General features: G+C 40.4%; 1 protein-coding gene across 13 annotated transcripts in view; it reads right to left on the bottom strand.

The window, feature by feature from the left end:
• The window catches only part of LOC109971339 (disabled homolog 2-interacting protein), a 133,157-nt gene that overhangs the window by 31,688 nt on the left and 82,920 nt on the right, over positions 1 to 18,549 (bottom strand). For 11 of the 13 annotated variants that reach the window (XM_020619503.1, XM_020619501.1, XM_020619505.1 and 8 more), the window contains 3 exons: positions 6,880 to 7,033; positions 5,124 to 5,222; positions 1,897 to 2,451 (listed from right to left, as the gene is read on the bottom strand). In XM_020619503.1, the coding sequence (XP_020475159.1) occupies positions 1,897 to 2,451; positions 5,124 to 5,222; positions 6,880 to 7,033 (808 nt within the window). The other 2 variants (XM_020619514.1, XM_020619512.1) reach the window with 2 other exon arrangements.

Here is an 18,549-nt window from a genome sequence, read left to right as displayed (position 1 = left end):
GTCCAGAGAGTTGCTGTAGGTTTTCACCCGATGCCCATATGGTAGTGTCGTCAGCAAACAAAACCACTTTCACTAAATCAGAAACCTTGCATATATCATTAATGTATAGTATAAATAATTTAGGTCCCAAAACAGAACCCTGAGGCACTCCACATACAATGTCCAGCTCACTCGATTGGTATTCACCCAACTTCACAAATTGACGCCTCTGTGTCAAATAACTTCTAATCCATTTCAGAACCATTCCTCTGATCCCATATTTTTCTAACTTATCCATTAATAACTCATAAGTGGTTTGTTAGTGGGGTTGTGTGTGAGCTGTACTCAAATGTGTGAGCCAAAATATGTCAGACCACTTCACAGTGTCTTGACTGATAAAAGTCTTTTCAGAGAAGGAAGCTGCAGTAGCTAAGAGCAGTGACACTCCACTTTTTGACAGCGGCTTTCGTTGATCCTTCAATCCAAAGGCGTCTGTCGGCCTATTCTTCTGAAGGCAACTGCAGCTTTTCTTTTTATTTGCAGACCCAAAAAAACTTCCTCTAAAAAGAATGTTTCATGTTTTTCCTGATCACAGATGCAGTGAGGACATTTAAGTGCCTCTCTCTCATGAGTAGCAACCTCAAGACATCGTCTCTGCTGCCAGCACTTTTTGACAAGCAGTATATTGCTAGCCAGCAGAAATCGAGCCAGGAACTAAGACCAGGAGGTGAGAAAGAAGGAAAGGTTTTAGTGCTTTGATCAGAAGGTTCTGATTAAGTGAAAGTAATTAAGACTGTGACTGTCTCTTCAGGGACCAGGCCTTCTCCCCCATCAATCAGCAGCTATCAGTGTTGTGCCTAAACCGGAAGACTGGCGGTACAATGTGGACAGACAGCACTTCTTTCGCACTAGTCATTCACTGTTCCGCTGAGCTGTGAGAAAACTGAGGCACAAGTTGTCGCTGGCAACTGACGAGGCAGAGAATATGAACAAGGTGATGGTGCGGTGATGAAAGCAGCCTGAGGCAATAGGCCTTTTGTCATAGCAGGAAAAGCACAGATGTAAAACTCAACTTTGCTGTTGCTGCAACAATGATTAGTTACATTACTAAATAAAATCCAGATCATATAACTAATTAATCCAATAATCACATGCTCTCCAAAGCATCAGAAAATGGTAAAATATGTGTATTATATACATCTATTCAACTCACAATGCTATAAACAAAATAAAAGCAGCTTATCTTTACACTGTTTAATAATAAACATCTAAATCTTTGGTCTTTACAGCTTGTCTTTTTTTACTTAAAGGATGTCTCAATTCAGATTTAAACTTCTCAGCAGCCAAAAGGGCATTTTCCTCTCATATCTCATACTGTGATGCAGCATCAAAACACCAAGGCAAATGCAAACTGCACTGAAAAGACAAATGCTCTTCTGTCAAAGTAAAGTAAAATGCAGCTATTTTGGATGGATGGAAGATGACATGAGTCCATTGACCTGCTGTCATGGGAGACTTGGCCCCTACTACGGTATACTCATCTCCCTGTGCTTGCAGCGCTACAGAAACCAGTGTACTGTATAATTTGTGTTTCTGTCCTGAATCGGTATGACATGAATCACTGCAGGGGATATATGTAAGGGAATAGCTGGTTAGTTAAAATGGAATACAGGCTGGTACAGCAAAAGGAAATCACCTGTCTGGTCTTTGTCTGCTCTGTGTTATGACTGTGGGGTCAATAGTCCATAGGATGAGCGGGCAGCAGAGGAATCGTTAACCTCTGTGCGCTTTTATAATGTCTTGTCAGGACCTCATGGTGAGATAATGATCTGGTTATGTGGTTTTGTTACCCATTTTTTCACCACGGTGAGAAAAGACCTGGGAAAAATGGAAACAATTCATATTACTGGTACTAACCTTGGCCTTGCCAGTGCTCTGCAGAATGTGGACCAGTGCGCATGCCATCTCCTCCTTGTTCTTGACGCTAATTCCGGGTTCAAGCACCGAGCATAGCAGCATGTAGTTATTGGTAGTGTACTCTGCAAACTCCTTGTACATCTCCATGGGAAGAATGTTCATACTCTGATAACGTGCCTTGATCCTAATCATTGGTCCAGATGTCTTGCCCTTAGCAGGGTTGGGTGTGCTGACCGGATACCACTTCTCAACAAACTGTCTTCCGGTAACAGCTGCGACAGGGATGATGACGAGTCCAATGTAATTGTTTTTATCTTTCTTTTTCTTCTTGTCCGTGTCTTTGTAAAGGTGGGCTGTGATGCTCTTGACAGCAGGCAGGTTATTGAACTCAAAGTGCTCCCCCCAAAAGACATTGTCAGTCTTGAGCTTACAGGTGGTGCGGGCGTAAAGTGAGTCATCGAGACAAAGCTCACAGAAGTATTTCTTTTTGGCTGGCAGGTCCTTGGCCTCAATGATCCACAGCCTCAGCATGTTCTCCACCCGACGACTGTTGTCCTAGAGATAGAGAAGATGGTGGTGGTCAGTAAGGTCTTTAAGAATGATCTGACCAAAAAAAAGATCCACCGGCAAAATTACATGAGAACATACTGGGTGAAAGTAACCAGCCTAAAACTAATTCAGTAAACCATTAAAAGTGAAATCAAACAACTACAATAATGAATGAGTTAAATGACAACCTGCCTCAAACTGAAATGTTTTTGATTTAAAATGGAGAAACCTCAGACAATACTTTTATTTTCCATAGAAACCTTCTCCAGGTCAGACATGACACCGTGGGTTGAGTCCATAGAAACAATTTCAAAGTCATTCTTTTTTCCAATTCCAATTTTTAAGGAGCCAAGAAAATTCACTCCTACGTTCTTTCTCAGAGCGCTAAGCAATCCTTCTGGCATTAATTGCCAAGATTGGGGCATATTTTTGGCCCATTATTCAGATTGCCTTGAAAGCTACCACTAAAAATGAAGGGAGGAAGTGAGGAGATAATGATATTATTAGAAAGAAATACCAGAGACTCGCCTAATGACAAGGAAGCCGTCTGATGTTCATCAGTATCTTGATGCTTCTAATATCTCAGACAAAAACACCAATGGAAAATATTTATCTCTAATGTTTTGATCATTAAATTCATCCTGACATCAAGTGTTTCTGAACATTTAATCTGTCTGTAGTTCATATGTCTTTAATTTGGGAGCTAAAAGTTGAGGCAGTAGAAGCTAATCTGTTAAATCTTTGGAGATGTGTTGGTCAAGAGTCTCACCATCAACATACAGCAGGAAGTAGGGGAGTCTTCCTTTGCAACAGTGAGCAGAACTGGGTCAGATGCCAGGACTATTTAGTGACCTCACCAAGAGGGAAGTGGCATTTTTCATAGCCTATCAGGGTTCTGTCTGCCACCAACAGAAACATTTATTCCCTTCCACCGTTTCCAAAAAACATCCAACCTAGCCTCTCTTTCTTAAGAAATGCCAGATCACTGAACTTCCCTTCAGTCTGAATTCCCACCTTCTCTATCCATTTATCCAAAACATGCCAAGTTCTAATCCATGTCTAGTTATCCCACATTCTCTCAGGATGAGATTTCTTGTTCCAATGTCCAGGGTCATCCTACACAAATACACAACGCATCCCCTCCTACAAGCACTGACAGTGAAATTCAGTCACTTCCCTTCCTTATTTATGTCTCCTGGAGATGCCAGATACCTTGATTTGCATGATTCATCTGCTAAGTCATCAAGCACACCATAATCAGTAGGACAGCTCTACCGTTTCACTCAACCAAATGAAAATCTACAATTTTTCATAAACACTGTTATATATCTTCTACATTTTTTCTGCAGCCTTCAGTCTCTGAGGTGTGTATTCGGCCTCACTCCTTGTCAGCAGTGTTTCCAATTCTCCATTTCTTCCTACTTTATGTTGACACAACACCTTACTCCTTAGTCTAAATTAAGGCACACCATACTCTCAATTAAAAATTTAACCTTGCGATTTATATCTTTTCATTCACACAGAAATGTATTTGCAATCAAACACCAGCCCACAAAGATGATACCAGCTGTCTATTAGGATAATTACCCATAATTATCCTCTTATACAAGAACTGAAATGTGCAGGTTCAGCATTTAGCCCACCTTGTTTCATTTAGCTCAGGCGTACAGGCACTTGAAATGTATTTCTTTTGCTATTCCATGTTTAACCTGACAGGCATCACCAGCCTTTTACCAAACAGCAACAGCAGAAAAGAGATTTTTGGGGCGAGGTCATAATAAGAAATACTGGCCTGTAAACCACAAAGTCAAACAGGTTGACACTTGTGTGCATCCTGCTCTATTCATTTTTGTCTTTGATGACCAATGTGTCATTGTAGATCATTAGAGATAATGATTGAGGAAAATATATTTTTCAGTAAATAAAATGACTTGTAAGAGTTTTATTTATTACATTTACTTCCATTCATTTTTGTCCTTTGTTGTTATAAACAAATGTTTTCACGTCAATGTTTCACCTCGACCTTCGGTCTAGACTGAGTAGCAGCAGTAGTAGTGGTGGTAAAATTAGGAGCAGCAGATGCAGCAGCAGTGTAAAAATCTGTTAATCTATTTAATAAAACCTGTTTATGTAATTCCAAACAATTTCCATATCTGTTTCCAGTTTCTATGTTTGCCAAAGGGAAAAAAAACTGTGCTGCATCTAACCTTTTAAAATCAAAGAATAATTAAAATGCACAGCAAAGAGAGAGAGAGTGTCAGAAATAACACTTCCTTGCCAAAAAAGCTGAGGACAAAAAGGACTAACACTATTAGCAAACTTTTTTCCCTTTTGTTCTAATTAATGAGTAATTTGCTAAATAATTACAGATGAAGGAACTACAACGCTGTAAGATTAGGACTATTTTCTTGGCTTGAAATGTCTGTTTTTTAAGATTACAGATGGTATCACTGCACAGAAGTGGAAAACACCTTAGGAAGCTTGCTGTTCCTCCCTGCAACCTCTGCTCCTGAGGTATACAGTGCAGGAAGACCAACTGCTACAGGTAAACAGATCAGATTGTATTGTTGTAGAAGTTGGCACAGTGTGGTTTGGAATTGGGACACATGTATATTAACTTATTAGTGTTTGATTACTTCACACAGTCTGGTTGCGCAAACTGTGCATTGCATACTTACCTTGTTTGGTTGTACTGCTCTCCTCAGATTCTCCATCCATTTGTCTCTCTCGGCTGAAGAACGGCAAGAAAAACATTTGCTTCCTGTGGAGGTGGTGACCTACCGCCGTGACCACAGAGACAAGCAAAATGAAGGCTTTAATGATCACAGCTCATGCATGACAATGACAGACAATAAAAGGAACAGACATGATTTCACTGAACTTAGTTCATAATTTCACTCAGCCTGAGGCATCCACAGCTTCCACTGCTAAGACTCAGCTGCACATGTTTGTGCACACAAACCACGCACATGTGAATTCATACTGTAATTAGAGGCAATGTCTTTCATAATTAGCTGGAAATTACTCCAGTCAAATGATGATCATGAGGATACATCGATATTCACAAAGCCAGCGAGACTCAACAAAATAGTTGGTGTGTTTCCATTTATTTTCTACAAGCAGGGGAATGTCAGCAGGAGCTAACCAGTCAGTTGCTTCTGTGTTTTTAATAACAAAAAGCTGGCTGTATCTGAACTTTTGGCTGTAATTGGCCATCAGCATCTAATCAAGAACTGGAGATGCAACAGAAACATTTAGCGAGAATAGCTGTTGGCTTTGAAAGTGCTGTTCCCAGCTGTTCATTCATATTTCAAAGTAATGTTTTAATGGTGCACTCAGCAAAATAGGAGTCTGGGTAATTTAACTAAATGCTGTACATTTGTAGTGGCCATCCATTTTAGTGAGCACAGCTTCATTTCTTCGGTGCTTGAGAAGTCATATTGTTTTTGCCAGTTTAATATGAGCCTCAGTCAGTGTTGCTATTAGAGCTGAAACAAATAGCTGATTAGTTGATCAAGAGGACATTAATCGTGCTAATGATTTAAGGCATTTCTTAAGCAAAAATCCAAAATAATACCTACTGCAACTGCAGCACCTCAAAGTAAAGATTTGCCATTTTTTCTTTGTTTTATGTGACTAGAAACCCAGTGTTTTTGGAACCTGTACTGCTGAATCTAGGGAATTATATTTTATCACTACCTTGTGACTATATTTAGACTGATTAACTGATTATTCAAGGAAATAATAATTTGATAAGGAAAATAATCACTAATTACAGCCCTAGTTTCTGTGGAGAAAAGGCCAGAGGAGCAGATCAAGGATGTAGCAAACTCAAAATGTTTTGTAGTTGCATTTGAGAAACTTCAGTCGACCCAGAATCCAAAACCAAACCAATTAAAACTGATCATGTTTAAACCTTTAGCTTCTTCTGAGCATGTGCAGTGCATACAAAAATTCCTATAAAAGTAGCAGGAGAACAGCGTTTCACACACAGCATTGACATACTGTTGAGGAGTTAGTGCAGGTGACTTTTTACACATCCAGCAGATATGGAGCAGCATTAGTCGTGTCTGGCCACACGATTATTTCATTAGAAGCTAAATGCTCCACTGTGAGCCCTTTCACATTTGGCACACTGCTCTAACAAATAAATAAATAAATGCAGCTATAAACTTGGTAACTGGTTGTTTATCAGATTCACTCTTAGTACATTTTTCTCAAAGAACCACCCATCAGTTGTTTATCGTTTGTCCCAGTGATGAAACCAGGAGAGTTTTATGTCTATGTAGAAATTGAAAAGCACTTTTACTTAAGGAGCCCCAAATGCTACTGTGCAACTCTACAGAAACACCAGATGTACGGCCATGTGTAGACACATTAATAAAGCATCACCTGTAATGTGAATGTGCTGTATGTGTGTGCGTGCCTTTTCACCTCAAAGCAGTAGTCCTGCCCAAGGATGCTGCTGTGAACGGGCTTGATGGTAACCTCGTCCTCCATACTTAGGTCCAGGGCTTCCACAGCGTTACTGGGGCTGAGCAATGACTCATGGGAGCGAGACTCCTTCAGCCTTGGCATCAGATGAGATCTAAGAGTGGAGAAGAAGAGGGAGAGAACTGAGTCACCCTGCAGAGTCTGAGCAGAGGAAGTGAGAGAGAGGGAGCATATGCACTGTGCCTATCAGCAAGTGTTCATGGTGAGTGTGAAGGAAGAGAGTGTGAGAATGACAAGGAGAGGCTGCTCCACTTGTCTCAAAGTAAATGAGTTATCAGCATGACAAGCTTGCACACTACTCTATATCAACACATGTTCATGAACTTGTAAGCATCCACTTGCTAATGGATGCTTTGTGACTTCTCATTCACAAACTGAAACATCAGTGATTGAATGAAACAAGCATGAAATGATTTAGTGGAACCACCATAAATGACATTAATGGTTAGACAGTTTCTAAGACAGTTATAAACCTTGACAAACCACCGACTGTTGACTGCATATGCTGCGGTTAACATGCTGGACCTGGTTGTGTAGACGAGCTTCCATGGTTGTGTGAAGGTACATACAGTGCGTACAGAAAGTATTCAGACCCCCTTAAATTTTTCACTCTTTGTTATATTGCAGCCATATGCTAAAATCATTTAAGTTCATTTTTTTCCTCATTAATGTACACACAGCACCCCATATTGACAGAAAAACACAGAATTTTTGAATGCGGCCATGAGGAAAAAAATGAACTTAAATGATTTTAGCATATGGCTGCAATATAACAAAGAGTGAAAAATTTAAGGGGGTCTGAATACTTTCTGTACCCACTGTATCTATTTATGGCTTTATCCAACTACAAAATATTAAATAAACTCCAATATTTTATTTAGACCTTAACTTTTCACTCATTGCTATCATACGCATTCAGCAAGTATAAATGAAAAACATGAAATAAAGTTAAAAGGAGGAGACACATGGGGTTACTACTGCTATACATTTGTTTAACTACTACTTCTGACCATTACTACTGCTAAAAATAATGGTGATAACAGCAGCAATGACAGCAAAATGTGATTAGGAAAGGCCAGAGTGAGCAAATGTTATGTGAACCACTGTAAGAACTGAAGAAGTGATGTTGCCACTCTGGTCTCCCCCTAAATCACAGGTGATTTGGTTGTTTCCAGAAGTACATACAGTATGTTAAGTTGTATTATGCATGTGCTATTTTACATGCTAAGCATGTTAACACTAGAACCGCCAACAATGCAGTACCTCCTAGAACCGCCAGGATGTCATTTTGACCTCGCACCACTTCAGGCTTTATAATTGCAAATTAGAAGTCTATTACAGGAATGTTTGGTCATTTTTTTCCAAAATGGCATGTAAAAATGGATGAAATAATAAAACATCAGAATTTTATTTCTTTTATTTTAGCAATATAAAAATATAAATTCACTTCAGTTAATCAGTGGAAAAATACATATAATAAAATATGAGAAATTGGTCAAACAGATAAAAACATTAACATTGCTCATAAACACTGAACAGTACAATAGTTACAGTCCAGCATAACATAGATAGACAACTTTAGACAACTAGAAACTGAATTTCTTCAGTGTGAAAATGCAAAATTCCTTCTCTAGAGCCAGCGTTTGTTGTCTCCATTCTGGGCTACTGTAGAAACATGGTGACCTCTGTGAAAGGGGACTGCTCCCTAATATACAGTGGCAAAAAAAAGTATGTGAGCCTTTTGGAATTTCATGGTTTTCTGCATTAATGTGTCACAAAATGTGATCTGATCTTCATCTAAATCAAGAGTACTGACGAATATAATGTGCCTACAAAAACAACACACAAAAAAATTAGGATCTGTCATGTCTTTGAGAATAACCATAAAAACCTCACAGTGCTAGTGGAAAAAGTATGTGAACCCTTGAGTTAATGACCTCAAAAAAAACTAATTGCAGCCAGATGTGACATCATTATGTAAGTTGAATAGATTTGAGAGATGAAATAACAGCAAAGAAGAAATGTGTTGGACCCGGAGATGAAAGATGATTGGATACAAATACACTTTTGCAAAAGCCATAAGTGAACAGACAACAGAAAACAAATTAGAAATGCACAAAGAAGCCAACCTAAGAAAATATAAAATGTAATAAAAAGAATAAATGTAAAGTAAAAACACGATGACAGCTGGCGCATTGTGCTGAGGATGCACACATTTCTGTTCACCTTGCCCTGGTATATTGTGAGTATTGTCTTGTCACTCTTCATCACTTTGATGTCATGTAGAGGTGCTTTCTGATGCACAGAAGATGGGAGTGAACGCCTGTTTTTGTTCACAGTGCCTACCAGGCTGGTGTTCTTTACTAGGAGTTTATGAACAAGGTGGAGCGATGTGAGAAAGTTGTCTGTAGTGACGTTTCTCCTCTTGGCTAGGTAAGGCCACATCAGGTTCATCACTACACTATACTCACTTTGTATCTTGGTTGCCTAGCAACGCCTATTGTTAATTTTGGAAAGTATGTGTGTGTGTGTGTAAGAATGGGGGAATGTGAGGCATTACTGTAAAGTGTTTTGAGCTGTGTATCTGACTTGGCTATATAATGTATATGGCTATACAAGTGCAGTCTATTTACCATTTTTGCATTAGGAGTAATGGAGGTTAAAATGACCTCATGGCGGTTCTAGTGTTAAAACACACCCACTGACCTTGGTGGCCTGCCATACATAACAAACCACTCTCTCTTTTGTGTTATTTAACAAACATAACATACCACACACATAACACTGTTCTCATAGTGCAATGGAGATGAGCTGACATTTATGACAGGAGCTCAAAGTGCACTTTAGAAAGCGTTCAGTATTCTCACAAAGGCAGCCCTATGCTTGGCCAGTTTCAGTCAGAGATAGTAAGGAGTTAAAGAAAAGAGCTTTCCACCAGTTGCTTTGTGTTTTTAAAAGAGCTAGACGGGGTGACTGTCACCAGGAAAGAGCCAACGTGTCTCCATACAGCCTTTATATTCCCGTTAATGTTTAGCCCAACATTTAGCTTTTCATTCAACAGCCACCCAGTTATTGTTCAAAATGCCATGAAGTGAACAAAAAGGAATTGTTGTCTTAAGTCACATGTACAGTGTCAAACACCAGCCCAACATCAAACTTACCCATGTTTCAGTCAGCCTCACAATAAGAGCGACAAGCGAGCTACAGAAACATTAAGCCCCGACACTCAGACACTGGCAGGATGAGGACCACAGACAGCCAACTGCTAGTGTAATGACAGGGAACATTCATTTAATGGTGCCCTCTATGGGCACACTAATCCCATGTATGTGTGTGTACTGTACATCTCTTCTGGGGACTAAAAGAACAGTCAGCCAGCTTTGTTGTCAAATCCACATAGTCCAATGTGAAGTGGATAATAATCTCAGCTCTACCTCTCTTCCTATATACACACACAGACACACACACAGAGGCAAAATTGACCCTGTAAAATAAATGAAATAAATACATCAACATTTGCCAACGCCTCAGGGATAGCTCTGCATATTAGAATCCAGTTTTAGGTGAACCGAGCCTTTTTCAAAGCACAGTTGCAGAGGAAGTGTGTTTGCACCTAGCTCTGCTTTGTGATTGGTTGACTGGGTACTGGGCAGAACAGAGAGCGAGTCAAGTCATAAATAGAAGAGGGGAAACAGAGGTTTCCTGTTAAAGACAGACAAGGATGGGAACTTCATGTCTACAGGCCCCAAACCAGAAAGATAACATTTCTATGTCTCACAGACTGACTGCCTGACTTAAGGGACACAACCTGGTCTTAATGATCTGACAGCAGACATGTTTCTGATACTTAGACATCACAGGTGATGGGAAGCATGGAAGCAAGTTCTTGTTTAAATGGACTAGTCACTGTAGCTTGCCAAAAGCCAGATCCTCTGGAGTAATATTCTGCACATTGTGTAGAAAAGTTAATAAGGAGAGAGGAATGCAAGTTCAGAAAGGAATGGATTTTATTATTCTGCTATAATTTCCTTTTTCTTTCAGCATATCATAAGAACATTAGTGTCAGTGAAAATGGTAAGATTCTGTGAAAGTATGAAATGATTATTAATGCTGGCTGTCACCTCTATGCTTCTCTATTAAATTGTACTATAACATGTAATTAATAGCCTACTTTGTAAAAATGACTGTGAAAGATTGGCTGCTCATAACTTCTGTAACACCAAGTTTGACACACTGTTCACGTCAGTCTCAGCAAATAACAACCAGCACTGTCCTCATCTCTTCATTTCTCTGGTCTTTCTTCTTCCCTGAACATCATCTACACTGTCCTTCTACTGCCTCCTATACCGTCCTAAGTGTCCTTCTGTATTGGGCGCCCCAAAAGCTGAATGGTTACAGCAGCAGCTCGAGAGCAGCTGCTGTTATTTGTCGCAGGTCTCCCCGTCTCTTCATCTCCCGTCCACCTCTCTGTGACCCACTAACTAATAAAGGCAAAATGTGCCCAAAAAAGATTTTAAAAAGTCCTTCTTTGTCCTTCACAGTCCTCTAATACTCTGCCTCCATTTCACTCCTATCCTGACATTCTCTAACAATGCTGACCTGAAGTGGAGGCAGTAGTTTATGTTGGGTTGGTTTTTGATACACATCTTTCCTTCCCGCTCTTCTTTTTCATTGTGTTGTTGCTCTCTCACTGGTTTTTATCTGCCTTCTCTTCTGCTGGCCAATCAGCCTGTCTCTCGTGATCATCTAGGCTTCATTCACCTACAATATCTATTTCAGATGTGATACAAATGCCTCAAACTGTTCAGAATCGCCAGTGAAAGCATCCTCTGATTGGTGACTACTACAGTATGTGCAGCAAAACAATTGGTTAGCTTTAACATTTACTGTAGATTTTCATCATTCAAAAGTCTAAGTGGGTTAGCAATGTAGATGAATATTTACTATTTAGCTAAATGCCACTGCATCAGGCCAAATCCTAACAGCACAGTCAGAACTAGATGCACTGTGCCCTGCTAAGGCTCTATAGAAACTTACTTAGGACTAAGTATCAGGGAGGGCAGAGCAGAGTAATGCTAATCACTTTTAATGGCCAAGTATGTTTACACAAAGAATTTGTCTCCAGTACAGAACCGAGGCAGCCATCTGCGGCACCAATTCACACACACACACACACTGATGGCAGTACTGTCCCCGCAAGGCGCTGCTCTGGCCATCGGGAACAACTTGGGGTTCAGTGTCTTGCCCACTTCGAGATGAGGACTGGGGAGAAGGGGAATCAAATCACCGACCTTCCGTCTGGGAGGGGGGTGATGGCTCGATCTCCTGAGCCACAGCTGCCCCAGGATTCTAGGTGTGTCTAGGCTGCACCTAGTGCACTTTGTCTCTGCATCCTGCAAAGAGCGTTCATCTGATAGCCTGTCTGGGCTCTGATGCAGTCTGAAATGTCAGCCCAACATAGGCGTCAGAGCTCTTCTAACACACTGACTTGATGGCTAGCTGGGTGCATCACAAGAGACCATGTCTGTACCAATAGTTCAAATTAGTCTACATTACCCCAGATAGCAGCACTTTGGAAGTCTAGGTCTAACTGGGCTGCTACAAAAGTACACACTGTTTCACTGCACTCACGTGTACTACAACAGCAGCACATAGGAAATAATACTCCTGTGTGCTGTGCTTTCACTTCTATTACTGTACTGTAATAACCAACATAGAAAATAACCCTAATGACCAAAGACAAAGCTTCTGACATAACCTAAAACAACAAATACTTTTCTCAAGAGAGGCCCCCAGTTAATGCTACAACTGGGCAGCCTGATGTTAAGTCTTCTTGCTAATGGTGTTTACTGTGGACACTGCCCTGCACAATGTTTTCCCGTTAGACCAGTCAATCAATATGCTCTCCACTTGCAGGCTGGCACAGCGATTACTTGTTAATAAGGCCAGGCAAATATTTAGAGAATGAGAAATTAGTGCAGTCAGAATTTTTGATAACATTTAGCTCTTGTTTAAATTGAGGTTACAAAAACTTACTTTAAGATGCTTTAGACAAACTCGCCTGTCAAAAAAAATGTAATGTAAAATTTATGACAAATCTGAATAATTGAGTAGAAAAACATAATGAACCCAGATGCTTCCATATGGGACATGAGAGCCCACTGAAAATTATGTATTTAAAAAAAGAAATAAAACTGTAGCCCCAGTTTGTGCAAACTTTCCCCCCCCCAAAAATATAATAAATGTACTATTTTGTAGAAAAAAAAAGTATATGTCATATATAATTTTGGGTTAACTGGGTAAAAAACAGAGTTATACCTGACTCTGAACAAGTTAAAAAACTTTTTTTTTATTGTGTAGTGGATGTCAGTTTTTGTAAAGCCAACTACTGTATCAAACATCTGTGAAGAATATGGTCCAGGAGGACAAGCCAGCAGGACGGATGCAATGCTTTTCCATCCAGATGGTTAAAGAAGCCTTTAGTTGTTAGGGAGCATCTGGATTGAGCCAGGTATTTATTTCTTTTAGAACATGTTCAGCTATGTGGTGGTTCAACAGTTTACTAAGACATTTTATATTGGCCTTTCCTCTAATTTCTCACCCATTTCTCTACTCTACTGTACCATTTTGACATGTTATCTATCATCCAAACCAAGGAACAGCCATGAATACAGCCTGACAGAGGAGAAAAATTCAGCCTTGGCTCTCAGATAAATTACAAGGAAAATGAGCAGAAATGTTTCCTGCTGGTCAGGATCTTGGCAACCTGTGGTTGTGAAACAAGATGAAACGGTTTGGTGAGATCTGAAACACAGTGGTTAGGCAAGCTGTCTGAAATCATGCACTCAAGGCAAGCTGCAAAGTTTTCATTACATCTGTCCTTGTAGCGCTCTCCTAACACCAAAGGCTTGGTTGTTAAATGGTGCTTAAATTGAAACGCTCGAGCCAGACACCAGAAACACCAGAAACACCAATCACTGTGTAAGCACCTGCGCCACAACTCAAACATCAAAGCAGAAAACATCATAGTTACTGTAACAGCGGAACATGTACCGCACACACGCGATCACATAGTAATTGTTCAAGGCTGATTATGAAACACATGCACTGCAGAGAAAGGAAACCGGACAAATAAGCCATTATTCATACATCAAGCCTCACACAATAAAGTGTCCATTATTCCCACTGCTCTGGCGCTGACTCAGTGGAAAGGACCACAGGCTGTGATGAAACAACTAAAGGTTTGTCACACTGCAGAGTACTTTGTCACAGGCCCGATCGCTTATTTAATCTAAGCAGATGTGGTTGGTCTTTCTTGGTACTCGGTGTGAATAATGAGACAATATCAGCTCAGAGAAGTTCGAATCAGTCTGTGCCAGAATATTTTGCAGATTCATATCTTTGTTTCACGTGTTATTCGGCAATAAATGGCATCTAGATTTTGGCTAAACCCAGGAAAATGTATGTTTTTGTGTAGCTGCTGACTCATCTGCACTGGAGTTGGATGATGAGAATATAAACAGCAAAACAAACAACTGCCCCTCACTGAGTGAAAGAGTATTAGTCAAGAAGGTGGGGGAAAGAGACGAAGGGGATTCTGTCAGATGCTACGGTGGACGTGTGGCTTGGAGCCCAAATACTAATCAGGATGGCTAGAAGACACAGTCAACAGAACAGCAGAGCAAACCTCACTCACTGTCAGACTCACTGCAGAGAAAGGAAGATCTCTACAGAGGCTGAAGTTAGTTGGACATGTAATAGCTAATGTGACGACCCCACTACCATTCCCTTTACCAATTAACCCCACACATCACATCTAGACAAACAAACTGAATCAAAAGGCCCCCTCTCCATCTGTTTCCTCAGGGAGTCCTGATCGACTCTGTCATGTGGCTATGAAAGCCATAACGGCAACAGCCACAGGAGAAAAAGCAAAAATGTACATAGTCAAATGTATGTTGCTCTATATCCAGTGCATTAGTGCTTTGCAGCACCTGTGCTGGTTGATGGCGACAGCTCTTTAGGCTCTTATACTGCCAGTGGTCTAATGCACACAAGACAAAAGAGAGATTATGCTGAAAAGAGGGATGAGAGAGGTGCTGCTCAAGGCACTGAGGCACCAAACAAGAGGGAGTTCAAAACAAAACAAACAAAAAAAAAATCTACAGTGTGAACACCTTTGTGAGGAAAAATAAGAATCAGTTCAAGCTATAGATGGGAACACACATTAGCTTAAAGTATACAAGAAATAGCTCTGCACAAAGATGGCCTTTCATTTATAGGGAGGAAGAAAGCTTTTAAAGGCAAGAATGAGACACATGCAAACACATACATAGACACACTCAGGAAAGGAGAGAGTCAGCATTAGCATTGAGTATCTCCTGAATGATCAGCTCCTTCAGGCTCCTTTTTGGGAGTCTGCAGGGATGTCTGACTCAGAGCACTGGCAGACACTTCACTGTGGCAAAGGCTGGCTGGTAACTGCAGTCAGGTGGTTGGAGAACAACTGCTGGAAGACCAAACACAGCCACAGAGCCAGGCTCTCTGGAAACACACATGCACACACATGCACAGCTTGATTACAGTGTGAGTGTAGCCTTCCTGCTCGGCTGAGAGGTAATTCAGTGTAACATCTGCTAGGACTCTCACTACAGGAGACGTACAGAGAATCTAAGAGCTGCACTGGAGCGGGCTGGCTGGGGTTTAGCCATGAGATCATGTGCTGCTGAGTGCAAGAGAACAACAGCTGGCTGCAAATACAGCCACTGGACACAGTAGATCAAAACAGCTGCTGCAAAACATACTGTAGCATGCCAATGATCTGCGATGACTGGTTAGCTTTTTAACATTTGTGGGGATTTTACTGGTGTATTAGTTTGTGCTAAACTCATATTTTTCTTCTCAGCTAAGGTTTAGGGACTAGTAATAAGTGGTCCTCAAAGCACATTATGTGGCTTCTACAGTATAATGCATGTTGTTACACTGAGAGGAATGTCTGTGTGTGGGTGTTTGTCCATAGCTACAGTAATTACAGGGGTGAGACAAATAGGAAAAGCCACAACATTGAAATAACAGAGAATTTATGAGGTCAAAGGTCACTCAAATGAGTGACTCCTTAAGTAGGAGCTAAGGTCAGAAAGTACAGGGCAAATGCCATAGCAACGACTAATGGCATTCAGTGCAGCATGAGTGGTGGACTGATATAAACAATGCACTTTATAAGACGGGAGAAAAACACTATGATTGACTATGGATTTAATAGAACACACAGCTTGTTTTGTCATATAGTGTTGTCACACAGCCTGGACTCTGGTGTCATGTCTTTGTCCTAGTGTGACTAGTCACCTACACACATTCACACACAATACTCCCTAAGCAGTAACATCACACAAACACACTGTACTTAAAACAAGGGTGGCAAGTTGGTTCGAGAGACTGTACTTTGACATTATTATCTGACTTTATTACAGAAGAGAAAGAAAAACTGTTGATTCACCTGCATAAATCAATTATTTATTGCACTATAAAATGCTATTGTTGGTTTTATTATTTGCTGTTATAGTACAAACTCCTTCCAATAGCAAAAAACTACTACAGCTTTTCAAATTTGGGCTTAGCATTTCTTATTTTTAACTCAACATCAACTGTGGAGATACAGTACAAATATGCTTTAACCAAACAACTCCACAGCAACAATAATAGACTACTAAGGGCAAGACAGTCACATATCTGCAGGTATGACTCAGCCGCGACCATGAGGCTGAGAATACTTAAGGTGCATCAATGCCACAAAAATGGTGCATGCTTCTGTGCTCATGTGCTAATGCGCCTGCATGTACAAGCTTTCTGTTTATGATACCCCTGAAATGTTAGTGAGGCAAAGCAGCTGAAGATGCACACCAGAAATACATGCAAATTCACTCTATTTTTTTTAGCACAAATAAAAAAAAACTATAAATGATTTACAGTCTGACACAACTAATAAGTGGAGAACTGATAACAAAATGTGCAAAGTGTGTTCTTCATTTCTTGACCTGAATATTCAAACATGCCTGTGGCATTGGACAAAGAAACAAACACTCAAGTTCACAAGGAGAAAAAGAGGGCAGAGACTTTCTCCCCATGCAAAACGGCAAAAACTACTGTATATCTAGTCTAAAATCTCTGCAAACACTACTTTTATCACATTGTTCTGGCTTTCATAGTCGCATGTGTATCAAAACCAAATGTAGACAGGTGAGGTAGCTTTACCACATAATTAGCTCTATACTGTACAGCATGCTACCAATACTGAGACCTTATTTACACTCTAAAGCTAAAACTTTGCTTCTGGCACTGAATAGTTTTCATGATCATGTCTGAACGTGTCCTTGTTTTTCTCTCAGCACCTTCTTCTGCAACTATTCAGCTGTACTGCACTTTTCCTGTTTTCTTAATTAACTGTCCACACCTTCTGGGATATTCATGATTCATAAAAAAGTACTTTATGGCTTTTATGTAGCAAAAAAAAAAACAGTTAGATAAACCCACAGTGTACAGTCCTGAATGAACCGTGGGTGGATGGAGAGACAGAGGCTTCCATAAACCACAGCATGCAGCTGTGCTGTAACCATCCACAGCAACAAGCACACCCATGAATCAAGTAGTAAGACAAAACAGCACTTACGATCTACTGAATATGTGAAACATGGTCCAGTAGTACCTGTCCGAGCTGGAGCCCCGAAACCAACTTCACTTTGGGTTGCATTCCTCAGTAGTGGCTGGTCTCATTCTTTTCCTGACTATTTTGAGCCTCTGGGAACGTGGCTGGAGCCTCTGCCCTCTGAGTTACACTGCACCGCTCCCAACGGATGTCTGTTGATACTAACACACCCCTCTCCACATCCTATTTAAAAAGACAGCGCTGTTATTTAGAAGCAGCCTGCCCATACTCCAATGTAATGTTGTACTGTGATGAACTAATGCATAAACCATATTGTGACAAGGACGAATACAAGTAGGATTTGGGGGTTTGAATTTGTGCTTCACCTCGATACAATGCAGCTACTATGCATTCATTTGCTACGGGGAAGGCAATTTACAGTATTAGCTCAAACATGCATTGTACTGTTGCAACTTTGTTGTACCATTCATCACTATGGCTATTACTTCATGATTTTATATGCAGCTTATATTTTTGCTGTAGTATTTGCACAATAATAATAATAATAGCCAAAACAAATGCTTGCTACATAAAGGATAGTACTGACTCCTACCTCTGGTCTTAATATAGAGACAAGGCAAATTAAACCAAAAACACAGTGAAAGAAGAAAGGAGATGAAAGCCTGCTACAGAGTTATTTAGGAACTACTCTCTGAGAAATAGAGCAAAATCTATATTTTTCTCACTGGAGTCATTCCCTAGAATACACAGTTGCTCTGTAATCATCAGATCTGTCTCCCCTGCTTTTTCTCACACTGACACAGACCCCGAGTTGGCAGTCAGGAAGTGAGCCTGCCTCCTCCTCCCTCCCAGTTTCCCTGTAGCAGGAAACAAAGGCTCAGCCTTCAGCACCACACTCTGTGGGAAAAAGTGAGGTCCTCGGTTAGAGAGAGGGACTCCAGGAAAAG

This window comes from Monopterus albus, unplaced genomic scaffold (assembly GCF_001952655.1).
Source record: "Monopterus albus unplaced genomic scaffold, M_albus_1.0 scaffold221.1, whole genome shotgun sequence".
NCBI classification, from domain to species: domain Eukaryota; kingdom Metazoa; phylum Chordata; class Actinopteri; order Synbranchiformes; family Synbranchidae; genus Monopterus; species Monopterus albus.
This window is presented reverse-complemented; position numbering and strand designations above follow the sequence as displayed.